This window comes from Crinia signifera, chromosome 12 (assembly GCF_055691185.1).
Source record: "Crinia signifera chromosome 12, ASM5569118v1, whole genome shotgun sequence".
In the NCBI taxonomy this organism is placed as follows: Eukaryota; Metazoa; Chordata; class Amphibia; order Anura; family Myobatrachidae; genus Crinia; species Crinia signifera.
In genome coordinates, this window is record NC_139228.1 from 10,365,138 (window position 1) to 10,382,609 (window position 17,472).

At 45.3% G+C, this 17,472-nt stretch overlaps 1 protein-coding gene across 2 annotated transcripts in view; it reads right to left on the reverse strand.

Annotated features, from left to right (window-relative positions):
* Positions 1-9,151, reverse strand: part of LOC146049360 (Fc receptor-like protein 5) — a 42,296-nt gene extending 33,145 nt beyond the window's left edge. For both annotated transcript variants that reach the window (XM_083165859.1, XM_083165858.1), the window contains exons 1-2: positions 9,107-9,151; positions 7,463-7,483 (exon numbers count right to left, since the gene is read on the reverse strand). In XM_083165859.1, the coding sequence (XP_083021985.1) occupies positions 7,463-7,483; positions 9,107-9,137 (52 nt within the window). In that variant the 5' untranslated portion in view covers positions 9,138-9,151. The remainder of the gene's footprint in view (positions 1-7,462; positions 7,484-9,106) is intronic.
* Between the last annotated feature and the right edge of the window lie 8,321 nt (positions 9,152-17,472).

Genomic DNA, 17,472 nt, shown 5'->3' on the forward strand with positions numbered 1-17,472 from the left:
TCAGTTGTATACTGCCTGAAGTTAACTACAAAAGTACTGTTATACTTTGCAAGCCTGTCACTTGAATAAACCTCAAGTTGGTTATATCTTCTAAGTGTGTCGTCTAACAACCACACTGCACGTATTTATAGACACTCTGCCAATATAGATAATTGAAAACCAGGGTAGGCGCATACAATAAAAATCACAAACAAGGCCATAATGTATCCATTAGCCTGTTGCTTATAAATTTTGAAACCCTGATGGTATTAGCCTTCACCAGCAGCAGCAACATCACACATAGGTTAGTATGTATTACGGAAAGGACAGGAATGAGAGCCACGACTTGACCACTTGGCATTGGATTATATTTATGCAAAAAGGGAATAACTTATACTGGTTGTAGCTTTATAGTACATTGCTGACTGGTAAGGCTTGACAAGTTTGAGTGAGGTTCAAGTGTAGGTGGCTTTAAACATACATTGACAATTTCTGGTATAAGTAACAGACAGGCGGTTAGGCAAGGAGGACAGCGGCGGCACTGACATGTCTCCAAAAAGACATTTGAAGTATCAAAGTATGCATAAGAAGGTGGGGCCCGAGGAGAGTGTATGACATGTATAATGGTGTAAACCTTGGGGCTTATGCAAGGTCGACAGCAGCAGCACTGACATGTATCTAAAAAGAGATTTGAAGTATCAAGGTTTGCATAAGAAGGGGGGGCGAGGAGAGTGTATGACATGTATAAAAGTGTAACCCTTGGGGCTTAGGCAGGGGGGACAGCGGCAGCACTGCAGGGAAGCTGCAGGTGAGGGGGGCTTACAACTTTATGTGGTGGGTTTTGCTGGGGCAGGACAAACCTGCCCTGATAGGTTTGTCCTGCCCCAGCAAAACCCACCACTCAAGGGGTTAATACTGGTACTACAGGTATCCATGATATGGATTCAAGGGCGGACCAGACAGCTGCTAGTGACATGGAGTGTGGAAGGTGTGCGGAAGAGAAGGTAGTCTTATATGGCGAGTATATAACAAACTCTATATTTTGAGTGGAAATGTTGGGGGTCTTCTTATACGCCAAGTCGTCTTATACTCCGGCAAATACGGTAATTGTGTGTATCTATGATTTATCATGCTGTAGATCATTTTTAAATATTTTATGTATCACAATGTAAAATGTATACATGAATATCAATAGTAATGTTGAACTCCCTTTAACATGCCGACAGATGACCAGAGGCAAGTCCACGAGGGCGTCCGAGGTGCCCTTACAAGGATGAGGGAACACCTCCTTATGCCGGCCGCAGACCTGCAGGACCTAATGGACCTCCTAATTTAATTTTTTTTTGAGTTATGTCATAATAAACAGTTGTTCACAGTTAGAAGTACCAAATTGGCTGGAATCACTCCCGGGAAGGTCCAGGGGGAGTTAAAGGGAATTTGCATCCAATTTTAGCATCAGATATATCGTTCTAGTGTAAGGGGGCCTTAACTACGCTCTCAATGGGGCTATAGCAAGCTGGCCATACATCAGAACGACCTGCTTACAATCATGATTGTGTTCAGTTATGCCTTCAACTCCCCAGCAGAATTGGTGGTTTTTGGACATAGAATGTACTCACAATGTGCACACAATCCGTCATACAATTCAGCTGCTGCATACAACCAAGGGGTCAGTGCTCTTTCCAAGAGTTAATGCTCATTGCCAAGGGGTTAATAGTCCTTGCCAATTTATTAATGATCATTGCCAGGGGTTGATGCTCATTGCCATTGCCATTGGGATAATGGTCACCAAGAAGTTAAGGGTCTTGGAGCCTCAGGGGAGACAGATGCTAGAGATGTTTGACCTCTAGCCTCTGACAGGAAGCACAGCACTGCATCCTTACCAGGAAGTGCCAGGAGCACATAGCTCTGTGCTCCCTGTCAGAGGCTAGAGGTGAAATGTTCTCTCTAGCGTCTGTCTCCTCCAAGGAAGAGAGTGCGGGAGAGGATGGCAGACAGAGGAGTAATGGTAGAAGGATTTGGATATTCCTACCTGTGCACTATCTATAGCTGCCTCTTAGTCTGAACACAATATGGTTTCCCTTAAACCATATAAGTGGAACTGAAAAATGGTATAATTGTGATGGACAGCGGGCACTTAAGATACAATAACAAATTTATTGCTTTACATATGATAAAAAACATGTATAAAAAAAAGTATAAAAACAAGCGGAAAACAGTATTGAGATAGATAGCCGTCTTACCCCAAAGGGGTACTATCTCAAAGGTGTTTGCAGAGGCCTTTTGACTGATACCTGCAAACACCCAGGCCCGGCGACAGGGGGGGTCAGAGGGGCCCCAGTGATCAAAGGCACATAAAATGGGGCAGCGCTGCAGCGGTATAACACCGCCAAGGCCCCATGCACACTGGCTGTCTGTCAGTCAGCAGCCGTCTGTGTTGCATCCTGCCGTTTTCGGGGTTCTTTTTTTGTTTGTTTTTTCAACTTTAAATTCTGCGGCGTGGATGCAAAGGTTGCGCGGCGGCAAGGGGGATCTCTGTTGTGGGACCAGGGCTGTGATCTGATCCGCAGCCCTAGTGCCCCGTGACACAAGTCACAGCCGGCGGAACTGTAGATTTAGTGCAGGGTGAGCTGTGATGCCTGTTTGATTGCACAGCCTGCGTCGGAAGCAGGCTGCCGAAAGGAGACCACACACAGCCCCAGCTTCAGAAGTGTTCTGTGCTGTTAGAGTACGTGCCTTGTCACCTTGTGGTGTTCTTTGAGGGCAGTTGGGGTATGGTGTGAGGAGTGCAAAAAGGGGTATTGTAATGTAAGAGGAGCGTATGGAGGTGTAGTGAAATGGGTGAGGAGCGCTGTGGTAGGAGTGGGTTCTGTGAAGGGAAGGGGATGGTTTGGTGGGAGACTTGTGCTAGAATGGGAGGTGGGTGCTGAAAGCAATTGGATCCTGATGGGTAGCACATCCGGACTGTTACCCTGCAACCCATAACATCCTGCAGGCTCCAATTTCCCCTTTAGAGTAAGACAGCTATCAATCTCAATACTGTTTTCCACTTGTTTTTATACATTTTTATACATGTTTTTTATACATATTTTTTCATCATATGTAAACCAATAAATTTGTTATTGTATCTTAAGCGCCTGCTGTCCATCACAATTATACCATTTTTCAGGTGGACAGAGGAGTGCTGTGGAAGGCAGCAGCGGCGGGGGAAGGCGGCAGACCAATCAAATGACCGATTGTATGTGCTTAAAAGCACATGCAATCTGGTCCCAATCACATCTGATCAGAGGACCAACCATTCGACCGCAGGACTTGGTATTGCACGATTGTGTACACACGATGTACATACAATCTTACAACCCCTTGAGATTGTACGTTTGTGTACAATCTCTTTCTGGTGTATGGGGGCCTTAAGGTCTGTCTGGCTACATCTTATTGACTATAGGCATCAATATGGACATACTATATCTTCCAACTGTCCTATGGGTTCTCCAACTGGGAATGGCAGAGTGATTCTAGCACAGTGGTAGTGTAGCCAGATACCTGAACGGAAGCATGATGAGGGAAGCAAGGACATATTCTACACTAATTGGGGGTCCACATGCTCAGATGTCAGCATTGACACCTTTTTTTGAAAAATATATGTTGACATTTTCATGTCCACCTTTTGTCAATGTCAACCTTTTGGTGTCGACCAAGACACTGTTTTTCCTTTGAGCCATACCCGTCATTTATACCACCTACAGTATAAACATATAATTCTAATAAGCAGTACAGACACAAAATAACCAATGATGCATATACACAGTACTATTCAGTATATATATAGTGATCAAAATGTATTTCATAAATTGAAACGTTGTTTGAACTGGCATTATATATGACAAGAAGAAGTGTTATAACACCCACTGAAACCAGTGGCGTAACTATAAATTTTGCTCCCCCCTGCCAAAAAGTGTGTGCCCACTCCCCTCCAGGCTCCTCTCCAGCATGTTTCCCCAGTGTGTGACATGATGACATCACATAACAGAGAAACTGAAGCAGGTGAGAGAAAGAGAGACCAGCAGACACTGCTGCTTCCCTTGGCTCCGACGCATCCCAGGCCACCCTAGTACGTCCATTCATCTACCCATCCTGTTCACAGTAGCCAATAGCCGGCTCTGTGTACAGTCATTCAAAGAAATTGCATGCTGCCTAGGCTGCATGCATAACCAAGGAGCGCAGTTGCACTCAGAAAAGGAATAACAATAATAAATTCCCTTAATGGAAATATTTATTAAAAAACAAATATAAACAATTTATACATAGAATAAAAATTCATAGAAGTGCACTAAACATCCTAGCATCTGATGTGTGTGACCTCTAGCATGTATATACATCACATTTCAAAACTTACAAACTAAACCTGAAATAAAGACTCAGAGACTTAGGTTTGGCAGAAATTGTTAGCTGATTTATTTTAGCACTTTTGAGCTAGATTAATTTATTAATAATTAATTAATTAATGGTGGCCCAGAAAGAACGGCTAATTAACTAAGCTCCACCCACACAATCTGCATACGTAATCAAGCCTACCCTAACAAGCGGTATCCGCTCGACCTACTGCATTGACTACCCACCCATCTGATGGGTTCGCTGCCCCCCGAGCGGGAGATCGAGCGAAGGCCTAAGCCAATGAGAGGCGAGCGCACCGAAAAGCAAACATATACGTAGCATCATCATTTGAATAAGAACTAATTCTATTCACCTGCCGTTCTTTCCCGCCTATCAGCCAACGCGATTAACACCCACCCAACCATAATAACACAAGGGAGGGAGGGCGGGAAAACTTTCAGGAAAGAGAGAAATACTCCTCCCTTTCCTGCCCTGATATCCCAGCTAACACTGCCCTTCCCTAAGTCCTTATTGGAACACCGAGTCACATGCTTCCCTAGGTCACACAACAGTCTTGGATGTTTAACCCACTCCATGCTTATTGCAGACATTACGTTATTCTTCAAACATAGATTTGACAGACAAGACAAACAACATAAGACAAATGGATGCTTGGCATATATGTTAGACCAAAAGGCTTATTTCTCAGTATAATATTGGCAAGGCAGATTTTTATGTATAGTTACCAGTCCTGCTCTATCAATAGAGCTTTAGGCTGCACAGAAATGTCACTACATTTTATGTGGTCAGGGCTCAGTCCTTCCTCTATTCAGCTGGATGTTTCAATTGCTGAGGAGGGATATAGCAGCAGCCAAAAGAGTATACCCACTCTGCAGAAGAATTTTAGCAGCAGTGTACAGGGGTCACTCAGCGATATCCTGGCATCAACACAGCTCCAAAATGTGGTGACATTTCTGTGCAGCCTAAAGCTCTATTGATAGAGCAGGACTGGTAACTATCAATGTTCCTTCTAATTTTATGAAGACTGTGTGCGGCAAAAGATTTTGGCTGTGCAACTTTGGAAGGAAATTTAAATTTTTGTGCGTCACTTATATATAACTGGAAAATGACGTTCAGCATTTGTGTTAACTTTACTTCAAAATGATATTAAACATTCAAAACACAGCACACAATGTAGTTAATGGGTGAAACACACATTAATTGAGTTCACAACTTCAAAAAGGGACCACTGCTGCTTTGTGCGCTCTGCTGTAATGTCTGTGCGCACGCTCGTCGAGTTGTGTGCATGCGCACGTGCGCACAGCTTAGAGGGAACAGTGGTAACTATACATAAAAATCTGCCTTGCCAATATTATACTGAGAAATAAGCCTTTTGGTCTAACATATATGCCAAGCATCCGTTTGTCTTATGTTGTTTGTCTTGTCTGTCAAATCTTTGTTTGAAGTGCACTTCTATGAATTTTTATTCTTTTCGGTGCGCTCGCCTCTCATTGGCTTAGGCCTTCGCTCGATCTCCCGCTCGGGGGGCAGCGAACCCATCAGATGGGTGGGTAGTCAATGCAGTAGGTCGAGCGGATACCGCTTGTTAGGGTAGGCTTGATTACGTATGCAGATTGTGTGGGTGGAGCTTAGTTAATTAGCCGTTCTTTCTGGGCCACCATTAATTAATTAATTATTAATAAATTAATCTAGCTCAAAAGTGCTAAAATAAATCAGCTAACAATTTCTGCCAAACCTAAGTCTCTGAGTCTTTATTTCAGGTTTAGTTTGTAAGTTTTGAAATGTGATGTATATACATGCTAGAGGTCACACACATCAGATGCTAGGATGTTTAGTGCACTTCTATGAATTTTTATTCTATGTATAAATTGTTTATATTTGTTTTTTTTAATAAATATTTCCATTAAGGGAATTTATTATTGTTATTCCTTTTCTGAGTGCAACTGCGCTCCTTGGTTATGCATGCAGCCTAGGCAGCATGCAATTTCTTTGAATTGCTGTATCTGTACAGAGGCACACAACCTCTGTTTCCAAGGAGCTGCAATAGCTTTCAGATTTTTTACTGTTTATTACAAGCACCTATTCCTTCTATCCTACCAGCGCTCCTAGGTGACCCCAGGGTCACACATCTTTTCTGTGTACAGTCAATTGAATGAGTGGAGGAATTTGTCATCTCTGCCATGGCCCCACCCGCTCTGCAGCTGACTCGCGTCCAGTGCTCAGTCAGTGGGCAGCGGCAGGCAGCAGCATGTCAGTGCGTTGTGCAGGTTCCGGTGCCCACACAGACCCTGCTGCTGCTTGCTCCCCAAGCGGCTGCTGGGGCTGCCTTACAGTAGTTACACCACTGGGCGAAACCTATATTTCACTTACACCAAATATGTCCATATAACAGTCTTTAAATATAAAATCCAGGAGTCTGAGAAAACTCAAGAGAAAGAAGACTCCTGGATTTTATATTTCTTGTCAAATCTTCTAAGACTTTGTCGGTGAAGGTCTTCCCTATATCACCCTGGACAGAAATATTGCGCTGTGGGTATCAGTTACAATTGCATATATATATATATATATATATATATATATATATATATATATATATGTCTAGTGTCCGTGTGGCTCCGAAACACTGCCGAAACACTGCCATCTGTTGGCAGTGAGTGAAACTACATCTACTAGCTTTGGAAGCATTTGCTTTGAGTGGGCTTACTAGTCACTCTCTCTCTCTCTAATATATATAAATATATGTAGTATAAGATCGCACTCCATATAATAAATGTGCAACAGCTGGGGTGACGTCCAGAACTCTTAGCAAAAAAGTCCATGTATATAGACAAGAAAAGAGTCACTCTCCAGACGAATTTCATGCAAATAAAAACAGCTGTGTATTGTATTTCACATAAGCAACAATGAAAGATTAGTACTCAACGTTAGCGTTTCAGTCCTAGCAGGACCGTCTTCAGGAGTTATACATCAAAGGCATCCATGTAAGGTGAAGCACAGCGTGGGCCACACGCCCACAGGAACCTGCTGTGTGGCCCACGCTGCTATAATACAGAAATACATCAGAAAAATGAATAGAACATAAACTTACTTGAATGATCCACAAATGACGCTGAAACACAGGATAATAAATGTGAGATGTAAGCGATATACTTTGGAAATAACATTATACTGTTTGTGCAATGTTCGGATGTTATTACGTTCTGCACAGCCTTGCACAAGTTGTGAATGTAACACACAGCGCTACACACAGTAATTCAGGATAATTTTACATGCAGGGTCTCAAAAGAATTGGATTAAATGCATTTATTTAAAGGGGCCCATACACGGTCCGTTAAACGGATCCGTTTGGGTCCTAATTAGCACGCATCGCATCGGATCGCATGCCTAGTGCATGCGGTGTGCATGCAATGCGATCCGATGCGATGTTTAGCTAGTACAAAAATTATGTGCAGCACATACTTTTTGTACCGTACTATGTGATTCGCGGGAGCGCGCATCGCATAGTACAAAACGGACGGTCCGGGAACTGACCGTCTATGGGTACCTTAACATTTATGTAGCAGTGATAATCATGTATGAGTCTAGAAAGCACGTGCGTTTCGCTCTCTTGTAGTCCACTATTGCATGTGGACAAAAAAATGAGGATTTGCTTAAACATTAAATAACCGGTTTTGAAAAATACTTTAATTAATTCCAATGACTTTAAGATGTAAAACAATCAAGTTGCATGTATATTGCGAAATGCGTTACTCTAAGTGCACTCTTAATAGCGCAAATGTTCCAATGCTTGTTGTACGACCAAATCTCAGCTTGAAGTTCCCTTTTATATCACTGCTGGAACTAATTCTATCTACACACACTGGAACCATGGCCGAGCTAGAACCGGGGTTGGTTACTGGGCACATCTCTGCACATTGTAGAAGCAGACTCTGCCACACACATGTGCTCCTACAGGCATAATGCCCATGTCTGGCACTGTTCCTTGAGTATTGAGTCGGGTCTGCAAGCGTGGGACAGAACTGTACTTTATAGCATAACAGAGCAAGTATGTATCACAGCATGGAAGGAAGGTAAGTCGGTAAGTGAATCAGCACGGCCCCACCTAGACATCCCTTCACCCGCTACACATACTAAGCATTGGAGTGTGATAAAGCAGAGAGAGAGAGAGAGAGATAAAGTAGCAGCCAACCAGCTCATAACTTCCATGAGGCTGTGTTTTAAGAATGGCAGCTAGGAGCTGATTGGCTGGTACTGTTTCTCTACCCAAGGATTAGTACATCTCCCACAGAGTACTGTGGTGTACGACAGGGGATAGGATTCCTTTAGTTTCTTTGGGAACTTTTGTATACAGCTGCAAAAGGCAAACACTGTATACAGCATATACCCCATTCCTCTCATGTATATAGTGTAATGATTCATAGGACAAAGTCTAGAACTCACATGTACATACAGTAGATCACTGATTAACCCTTTGAGTGCCAACATCTCCCAGAGACGTTCAAAACACCCGCTCACATTTGTTATACAAATTCAAATAAAAAAGGTTGTGTAAAAAAAGATTATATTTCCTATAATAAGGTCACAGTACAGGTCATTATGACGAATAAGGATGTTGGCTTGGCAATTTTCACACCTATTCTGCCAAATGCACTTGGCACTCAAAGGGTTAAATATCTCTAAGGAAAAAGCATAAACATAACGGTAAAATAAAATAATGAATCTCAATACTTACAGATTAGGACCAACAGTAGCAGACGTGCCATGGTGCTTGCATCTGGTACAGTATACGCAGCATTATATATACATATACACACATGCACCACACGCGTTTCACTTCCTCTTTTTACTCCGCCACTTATGTTATTGGTTTATTGCAAAAATAATTTTACATTAAGGGTCAGATGTACTAAGCCATGAAGAGTGATAAAATGGAGAGTGTTAAACCTCCAACCAATCAGCTCACAACTGTCATTTTTTTAAGACGGCTTGTGACATGGCAGTTAGGAACTAACTGGCTGGCCATTTATCACTTTCCAAGCTTAGTACACTAACCTCTAATAAGTAAATCTGAGAAATAATCATGTAATGATTCAGTGGGGCAGATGTATTAAGCCTGGTCAAGAGATAAAGTGTAGATAAAGTGGAAGAAGGTAATGCACCAGCCAATCAACTCACAACTGTCATCTTTCAAACACACCTGTTCAAACACACCTGCTTCACAGGGGGGGGTTGATGCGGCTGCCGTGTCGTTCCAAGGGGTTGTGGCTGGTGAAGCGGCAATGGGTGCCGAGGCACTCCACGGGGGGGGGGGGGGGGGAGGGGGGGCCTTGATGTGGCCACCGAGTCGCTCCACAGGGGGGGGGGGTTGAATTGCCGCTCACTTTCATCCAGGGGGCGGGCTGCTCCTAACTGTTGACCTCCAGTGGCCGGCACCCTAGGCAAATGCTTAAAGCTGTCTAGTGGTGGCGCTGGCCCTGCATGTACACTGTATGTCTTCCATCTGGATACCCAAACATCTACATCAGTGTGACAATATTATTGTGGGCTTTCTGGAAGCCAAGCTGCTACTACTGTGACTGTCAGTCTGGTTTCTCTTTTTCCCTCCTAACAATGCGGCTCCTGTCACATGGAGCCCTGTCATTGGTCACACACCCACACAAGTAGCCAATCCCAAAGAAAGCACACTTGTCTGAAATGCAGGATTCTGATGATGTGATTGGCTGTAAGTACCTTTGCCCTGATCAGAGCAAGATATACAGACGGAATACAGTAATGTGATCACACAAACCATACACACATTATCTGTATCATGATAAATATATCCCTACCCTGAATGTAATCATATCATAGTTGCCGACTTTTAGGAGGGCAGCCTGCTCTGTGAAGCAGGGGGCGGGGCCATCTATGGAAGGGGGAAGGGGCGGTTCGGGGGTGGAGCCATGGAAGTAATGTGCTATTGGGGGCGTGTCTAGAGCGATCACTGCATTTTAGCCCCGCCCCTGCCGTGGAATGCCAGTATTTCAGGCATTGCACGGCGGGGCTAAAATGCTGCAATCGCGTCATTTAACCTGCGGACGACCCCCCCGAGGGGCAGTTTACGGGAGGTGGACAGCAATGTGGGAGGGTTTTCGGTTTTCCCCCTTTCTTGGGAGCAGGGAGGGGGACCCAATTTCCGGGACCCTCCCAGCCATTCGGGAAGGGTAGGCAACCCTGAATCATATATACATATTGCTGCTGGTGAATAACTTAAAGGTCAGGTACAGTCTATGCAACTGGACATTGTTCTTTGTTTGTGTGTATTAGGGTTTGGTAGAACCTAAGTTATATATATATATTTGCAGGGACACTGATCTGTGGATATGGAGTGAGGGAGCCTTGAAGACAGAAATTGAAGGTAGGAGGATATTGGCACTGGGGGGTGGGGTGGAGAGTTTGTGGGCTGCAAACTGTCACAGCTCAAAGTGAAAGTAAAAACTGTCACCGCTCAAAGTGAAAGTACTTTTCAGAAGCCGTCATTTTGACCAGCTTTTAACTAGTTAAATACTGTGAATAAAATGATCTTTCTTCAGCTTCAGGAAGCACACTTGTATCAGAGCAGGAAACACTTTGCATACACTGTGGTTCCAGCTGTACCGGGGGCAGCACCTGCAGCTCAGTAACTCTGGGCTTCCCTTGAGCCTCCCACAGTCAGACGTCCCCTGTGCAGGGCGGCTGGAAGCTCAACCACTGACCTATTGCTCACATGACTTTCTTTATGCCAGGAGATATGATATCCCGGGTATACAAGGTAATCAGATGTACATGACTGTCCTCACCAATCACAGTAGTTACAGCCATGATAATGTATCAGACACAGCTAGGGTGACCAACTCATCCCTTTAATCCGGGACACATATTAATTACACAGGTTCTGTGGCAGTTTAAAACCAGGTGAAAGCCAGCCACAGAACCTGTGTAATTAATATGTGTCCCTGATAAAAGGGATGAGTTGGTCACCCTAGACCCAGCACATGCAGAGATGACTGTAATGGGAACCCCGGATACTGATGACGTGATCGCTATTGTGTCAGAATCCACTGCTCATCACTCAGGGGTGTGTTATATATATATATAGCTCACAGCTGGCAGGGCTGCCGAATTACCCGGGCCTTAGACTTGCTGGAGGGGACCGGCGGGGGCCCTGGTTCCACCCCGCTCCGTCCCCCCCTTACCACTCCGTCCCTCCTGGGCAGCAGCACACACCTACAGCATGTTCTGTGCTGACAGCAGGCTCAGCAATGAGCGTCTCACTGACAGCGTGTAGGTGTGCTGCTGTGATGTACATTATTCACTTTCATTGGTGTCAATGTGGACAACTGGGCCGGTGGACCTCCAATTGCTGTAGTGCTTCCCTTGCATGGCGAGTGGCGCTACAGCTCACTTTACCAATCCCTGGGTCCATGTGGAAATGAGAAGAGGTGATGTTACCCATAGCAACCAATCAGATTCGGTCTATAATTTCTCTGTTGCATCCTAGAAAATTATAGAAATAATCTGATTGGTTGCTATGGGCAACATCACCTCTTTTCATGTTTAGAAGCTTTAGAAAGTTTACCCCTTAGAGTCTCTGGCCTTGTCCCCCTGCATTGGTGGACACATGTACTCTGTTACAATATCCAGGGTTATTTCGGGGGGGGGGGGGGGGGGGGGGATATATAGAGAAGAGCTACAGGTAGAAGTCACTGGCTATAATGCCGGCTGTAGCTATATACTGCACGTCCCATGGAAGATATCAGCATTACATTTCCTTCCCCTTCTTATATGACAATGTGTCAGCAGTCTGTAGCAGAGCTGTGTGACGGGGACCTCGTACTCAGCTGCAGGCTGGGCTATGGCACATGCGTTCTGTGCTAACGTCCTTTGCACTGCTGTGACTGAGGATGAATGACAGACATAAGGATAGGTTACTATGAAGGGAAGCGGTCATCTATTAGAATGAACTTAGGTCTACAGTCATTAGGTCGACCCCACTAGGTCGACTGGCAGGAAGGTCGACTTGACTTAAGGTCGACATGGGCCAAGGTCGACATGACTTAAGGTCGAATTTGCATAAAGGTCGACATGAGGAAGGTCGACTGGTCATAAGGTCGACATGGGTTTTTCACTGTTTTTTGAGCCGACACGTGCCGACAGGCGGTATTTCATGCCCTACCATCCACTAGGGCGTGGTGGGAGAATAAAATAGTGTGCCGAGCGCAGCGAGGCACCGTGCCCGAAGCATTGCGAGCGAAGCGAGCGATGCGAGGGTCCGATTCTCATTGCCAACTGTGTCCATGTCGACTGTGTCGACATTCGGATCAAAAAACAGTGAAAAACCCATGTCGACCTTATGACCAGTCGACCTTCCTCATGTCGACCTTTATGCAAATTCGACCTTAAGTCATGTCGACCTTGGCCCATGTCGACCTTAAGTCAGGTCGACCTTCCTGCCAGTCGACCTAGTGGGGTCGACCTAATGACTGTAGACCTAAGTTCATTCTGACAGATGTACCGCTTCCACTATGAAGTGGAAGGGATTCCAGCACCTCCACTACTGATGTTCAGCACCTGGACAGCTCCGCTGCCTCTGTGCTACCTGTCTACAGCAGCTGCTCTGTGCTACCCGCCTAAAGCTGCTGCTCTGTGCTACCCGCCTACAGCTGCTGCTCTGTGCTACCCGCCTACAGCTGCTGCTCTGTGCTACCCGCCTACAGCTGCTGCTCTGTGCTACCCGCCTACAGCAGCTCTTCTGCGCTACCCGCCTACAGCAGCTCTTCTGCGCTACCCGCCTACAGCAGCTCTTCTGCGCTACCCGCCTACAGCAGCTGCCTCTGTGCTACCTGAATACAGCAGCTGCCCTGCGCTACCTGCCTGCAGCAGCTGCTCTGCGCTACCTGCCTACAGCAGCTGCTCTGCGCTACCTGCCTACAGCAGCTGCTCTGAGCTACTCGCCTGCAGCAGTTGCTCGGCACAACCCGCCTACAGCACCTGCCCTGTGCTACCTGCCCACAGCAGCTGCTCTGCACTACCCGCCTACAGTAACTGCCCTGCGCTACCTGCCTGCAGCAACTGCCCTGCGCTACCTGCCTGCAGCAACTGCTCTGCTCTACCTGCCTACAGCAGCTGCCTCTGTGCTTCCTGCCTACAGCAGCTGCCTTTGTGCTACCTGAATACAGCAGCTGCTTTGCGCTACCCGTCTACAGCAGCTGCCCTGCGCTACCTGCCTACAGAAACTTCTCTGCACTACCTGCCTGCAGCAGCTGCTCTGCACTACCTGCCTACAGCAGCTGCTTTGCATGGCTCCCATAGGTGTTCCTCACCAATGCGGTGATACCCGGCCTCTCTTCCCAGCTGCTCCGACTATTACACAGGTCCCTGGGGTATCTGCAGCTCCATCTCATAAGTAGTGACTAAGGGGTATATGTGCAAAGTCATGGCGAGAGACAGAGTACCTACCAACCAACCAGCATCTGTTATTTTTGAAACCCAGCCTGTAACATGGCAGTTTGGAGCTCATTAGCTGGTACTTTATCTCTCTACACTTTATTTCTCTCCAAGATTTAGTACATTGACCCCTTACTTACAAGCAGGGGTCCCATCAGTAATTGTGAGGCCCATGGCTGACATGATAGACAGGGCCCCTTCTTGTACCCCGGCGTGTCTGGTTAGACCTTCAGTGACCGCAGCACTGGCCGCAGTACTCTACCTCTACATTGCTTTCAGGGAAAAAAAAATTTAAATTACACTTGATAGACTCCAGTTCCGAGATCAATTTCTGTCCATACCCAGGACTGGAGTTCCTGCAGGCCCCGCCCCCATCCCACCAGATGGCAGCCTTGCTTACCAGGTGTTGTGACCGTTGGCCATTGACAGGTGCTCCCTGGAATATCACTGGTCCCCGTGCTCAGACAGGGGGCTCTCCCAGTGCAGCATGGCTATATTTGACTGCTCCAATACCATAGAAACCCCCATGAAGATCAGCTGTGTGTCTCTTAAAGCCACTGAATACCACAGTTCCTCAGCACCCATGGAAGCCTGTAGACTCCAAGCCCACAACTTACAAAATATATACACAGTCTTTTATATAAATACATTCTATATAAACTGTATTGGGGGAATAGCACCCATTGCCCTATGAGCAGAGCCCCAAGGACAGAAAGAAGAGTAATCTCTTCTCCAAACTCACTGATCTTCAAGAACAAATAATCCCAGAAATGAAATGGGTGAAGGAAGTTTTAGTCTAAGCTGTTCCAATCACCTGATGCGTTTCATCTGCACTGACTTCATCAGGGAAATTGAAACGGCCGGTGAAATGGATTATTTACAGAGTAGATGGAGATAGCAATTCAAACAAAAAAATCTATATTTTCTCATTTATAAATAACATTACAAATAAAAAAGAAATCTGGAATTACACACAGTTCTTAAATACTTTTTATTTTGTTTTATATGATAATACATATTTCTCATTCCTATATAGTTGTTGTACTGAGGCAGAAAACACGTCCAAGAACATCCTCATAGATACTAGAAAACAAAATCTAGAGAAACATTTTATACCAGATGTTGACTATTCACCATTTTCAAATATATGTTATTACCACTGTATATAAGCATACAGCGACGCAGTACAACACTATTCCGGTTTAAAGTTGACAAATCGGACGTCATTACCCATAAACTTGTAACCGGTTTCTATTTTCCAGATCGTCGCTATTGTAAAAAGATGAAAACATCTAAATTATTAATGACATTTGTTTGATTATTTGATTTAAAGACCAAGTAAAATGAGAAGACTGGCATTGTTTGGTGATCATGGAAGTAGCTGTATGTAGCAGGTGTGCCAGAGACTGAGACCATGCGGATTCATTCATCTCATCATGGGCAGGATACCATTGTGGATGCAACTGCAATATCGGTACTTGTTTCCTAGCACGGCCACAATCGCGGGTAATTTTTAGTGGCCTGCGATGCGACCGACGCGATGCCCGCGATTTGCCATTGAAATGCATTGAAAAAAGTCAAAATCGCGTCGGTCGCATCGCATGCGGCTAAAAAAGCCTTAAATGGTCCAGACGCGATGCCCGCGATTTCCCATAGGGAACAATGTTAAATACCTCAATTTACCCAAATCAACATAGGAAACAATGGTAAATGGCCCAGAAACCCCCCATAACACCCCTGAACAGTGAAATGGCCCCCCAAAATTAGTTAACGCCACCCCACGATCAACATGAACCCGAAGCGCGGCGAGCGCAGCGAGCCCGCGAGGGGCGGCGGTACGCGTCCTCCGACCTTTTCATACCCCTACTATCCACGTTGGCGTGGAGCTGAGAATAGAATAGTGTGGCGAGCGCGAAGCGTGGCGAGCCCCGCGAGGGGACGCGGATACCTTCCCAGGTAAACGCGTACCTTCGCGGGCTTCACAGGTATCCGCGTGCGCTCGCCACGCTTCGGGCTCGGTGGCTCGCTGCGCTCGCCACACTATTCTATTCTCAACTCCACGCCGACGTGGATAGTAGGGGTATGCAAAAGGTCGGAGGACGCATACCGCCGCCCCTCGCGGGCTCGCTGCGCTCGCCACGCTTCGGGTTCACGTTGATCGTGGGGTGGCGTTAATTCATTTTGGGGGGCCATTTCACTGTTCAAGGGTGTTTTGGGGGGTTTCTGGACCATTTACCATTGTTCCCTATGTTGATTTGGGAAAATTGAGGCATTTAACATTGTTCCCTATGGGAAATCGCGGGCATCACTTCGATCGCATCGCATGCGATTTTTTGGCCCGCATGCGATGCGACCGACGCGATTTTTTTTACCTGCGATGCCCCAGATCATGATCGGTGTGGCCGTGCTAGGAAACAAGTACCGCAATATCTATGGGGTTGAGCGACTACAACCAGGTTGGCAAAAAAAGGCAATGATGCGCCCATTTTCAGGTTATGACTCAGCCTATCGTGTAAAGGTGGCCATACACACGCAGATTTATCTTCAGATCTGGCTGGTTGGAACAAAGACATGGTTATGGATGAGAGCAAATGACAGTTGACCATTTGCTTGGAAATGCTGGAAAACTGACAAACTGAACTGTCACTCATCCATAACCAGGTTTTTGTTCCAACCAGCCAGATCTGAAGATAAATATTAGTAGTGTATGGGCACCTTTACAGGCTGTGAGAGATGCGCAACATATGCACTAAACATGCCAGCATCGCCCACATTTGTTATATAGATTCAAATGAAAAATGTGTTAAAAAAACATATTTCCTGTATAAGGCAAACATTACAGGTCATTAAGATGAATACAAATGTTTGCTTGGCAATTTTCACCCCTTTTTTTGACAAATTCACTTGGCACTCAAAAAGTTAAAATAACCTGCATTCAATATTCAAGCAAAGGAAAGCACCTGACAATTTATACTAAATTATAAGTCACAATGTCCTTGCGCACTATGGTGATGTTCTGGGGAATGTCTCCTGGATCTTTTGTGTGATGGCAATCCTACATTACCAGGGAAGTCCAGGAACAGAGCATTTTCTCCCGCATGGAGAGGGTCAGGTAGGCAAGTAAGGTATAACTTTAACCTCAAATAAAACATTCTAACAATTTGCTACAAAGGCAGAAAAAAAATAAAAACACACAAAACAAATGCTTTTAGCATTTCCCACCTGTAAAATTAATATGTTGCAATAAAATTTGCACTTATCTATCAACAGTAGGGTGACCAACTCATCCCTTTAATCCGGGACACATATTAATTACACAGGTTCTGTGGCTGGTTTTAAACTGCCACACCTCAAGACTCCATTTCACCTGGTTTTAAACTGCCACAGAACCTGTGTAATTAATACGTGTCCCGGATTAAAGGGATGAGTTGGTCACCCTAATCAACAGGCCCCAATCTTTGGATGCTTTGTGCTCTTATTAAAATAAAGTGTTATTGCTCCATATACAGTATGCAGCAAAAAGACAATGAGCTGAATTTAAACCATATGTCTATTCTGCCCCTTCTAAAAAGGGGAGTTGTCTTTTGGAAAGAGGGTGAGGCCTCACAGGAAGCTCCCATTTGTAGGAATGTGGGG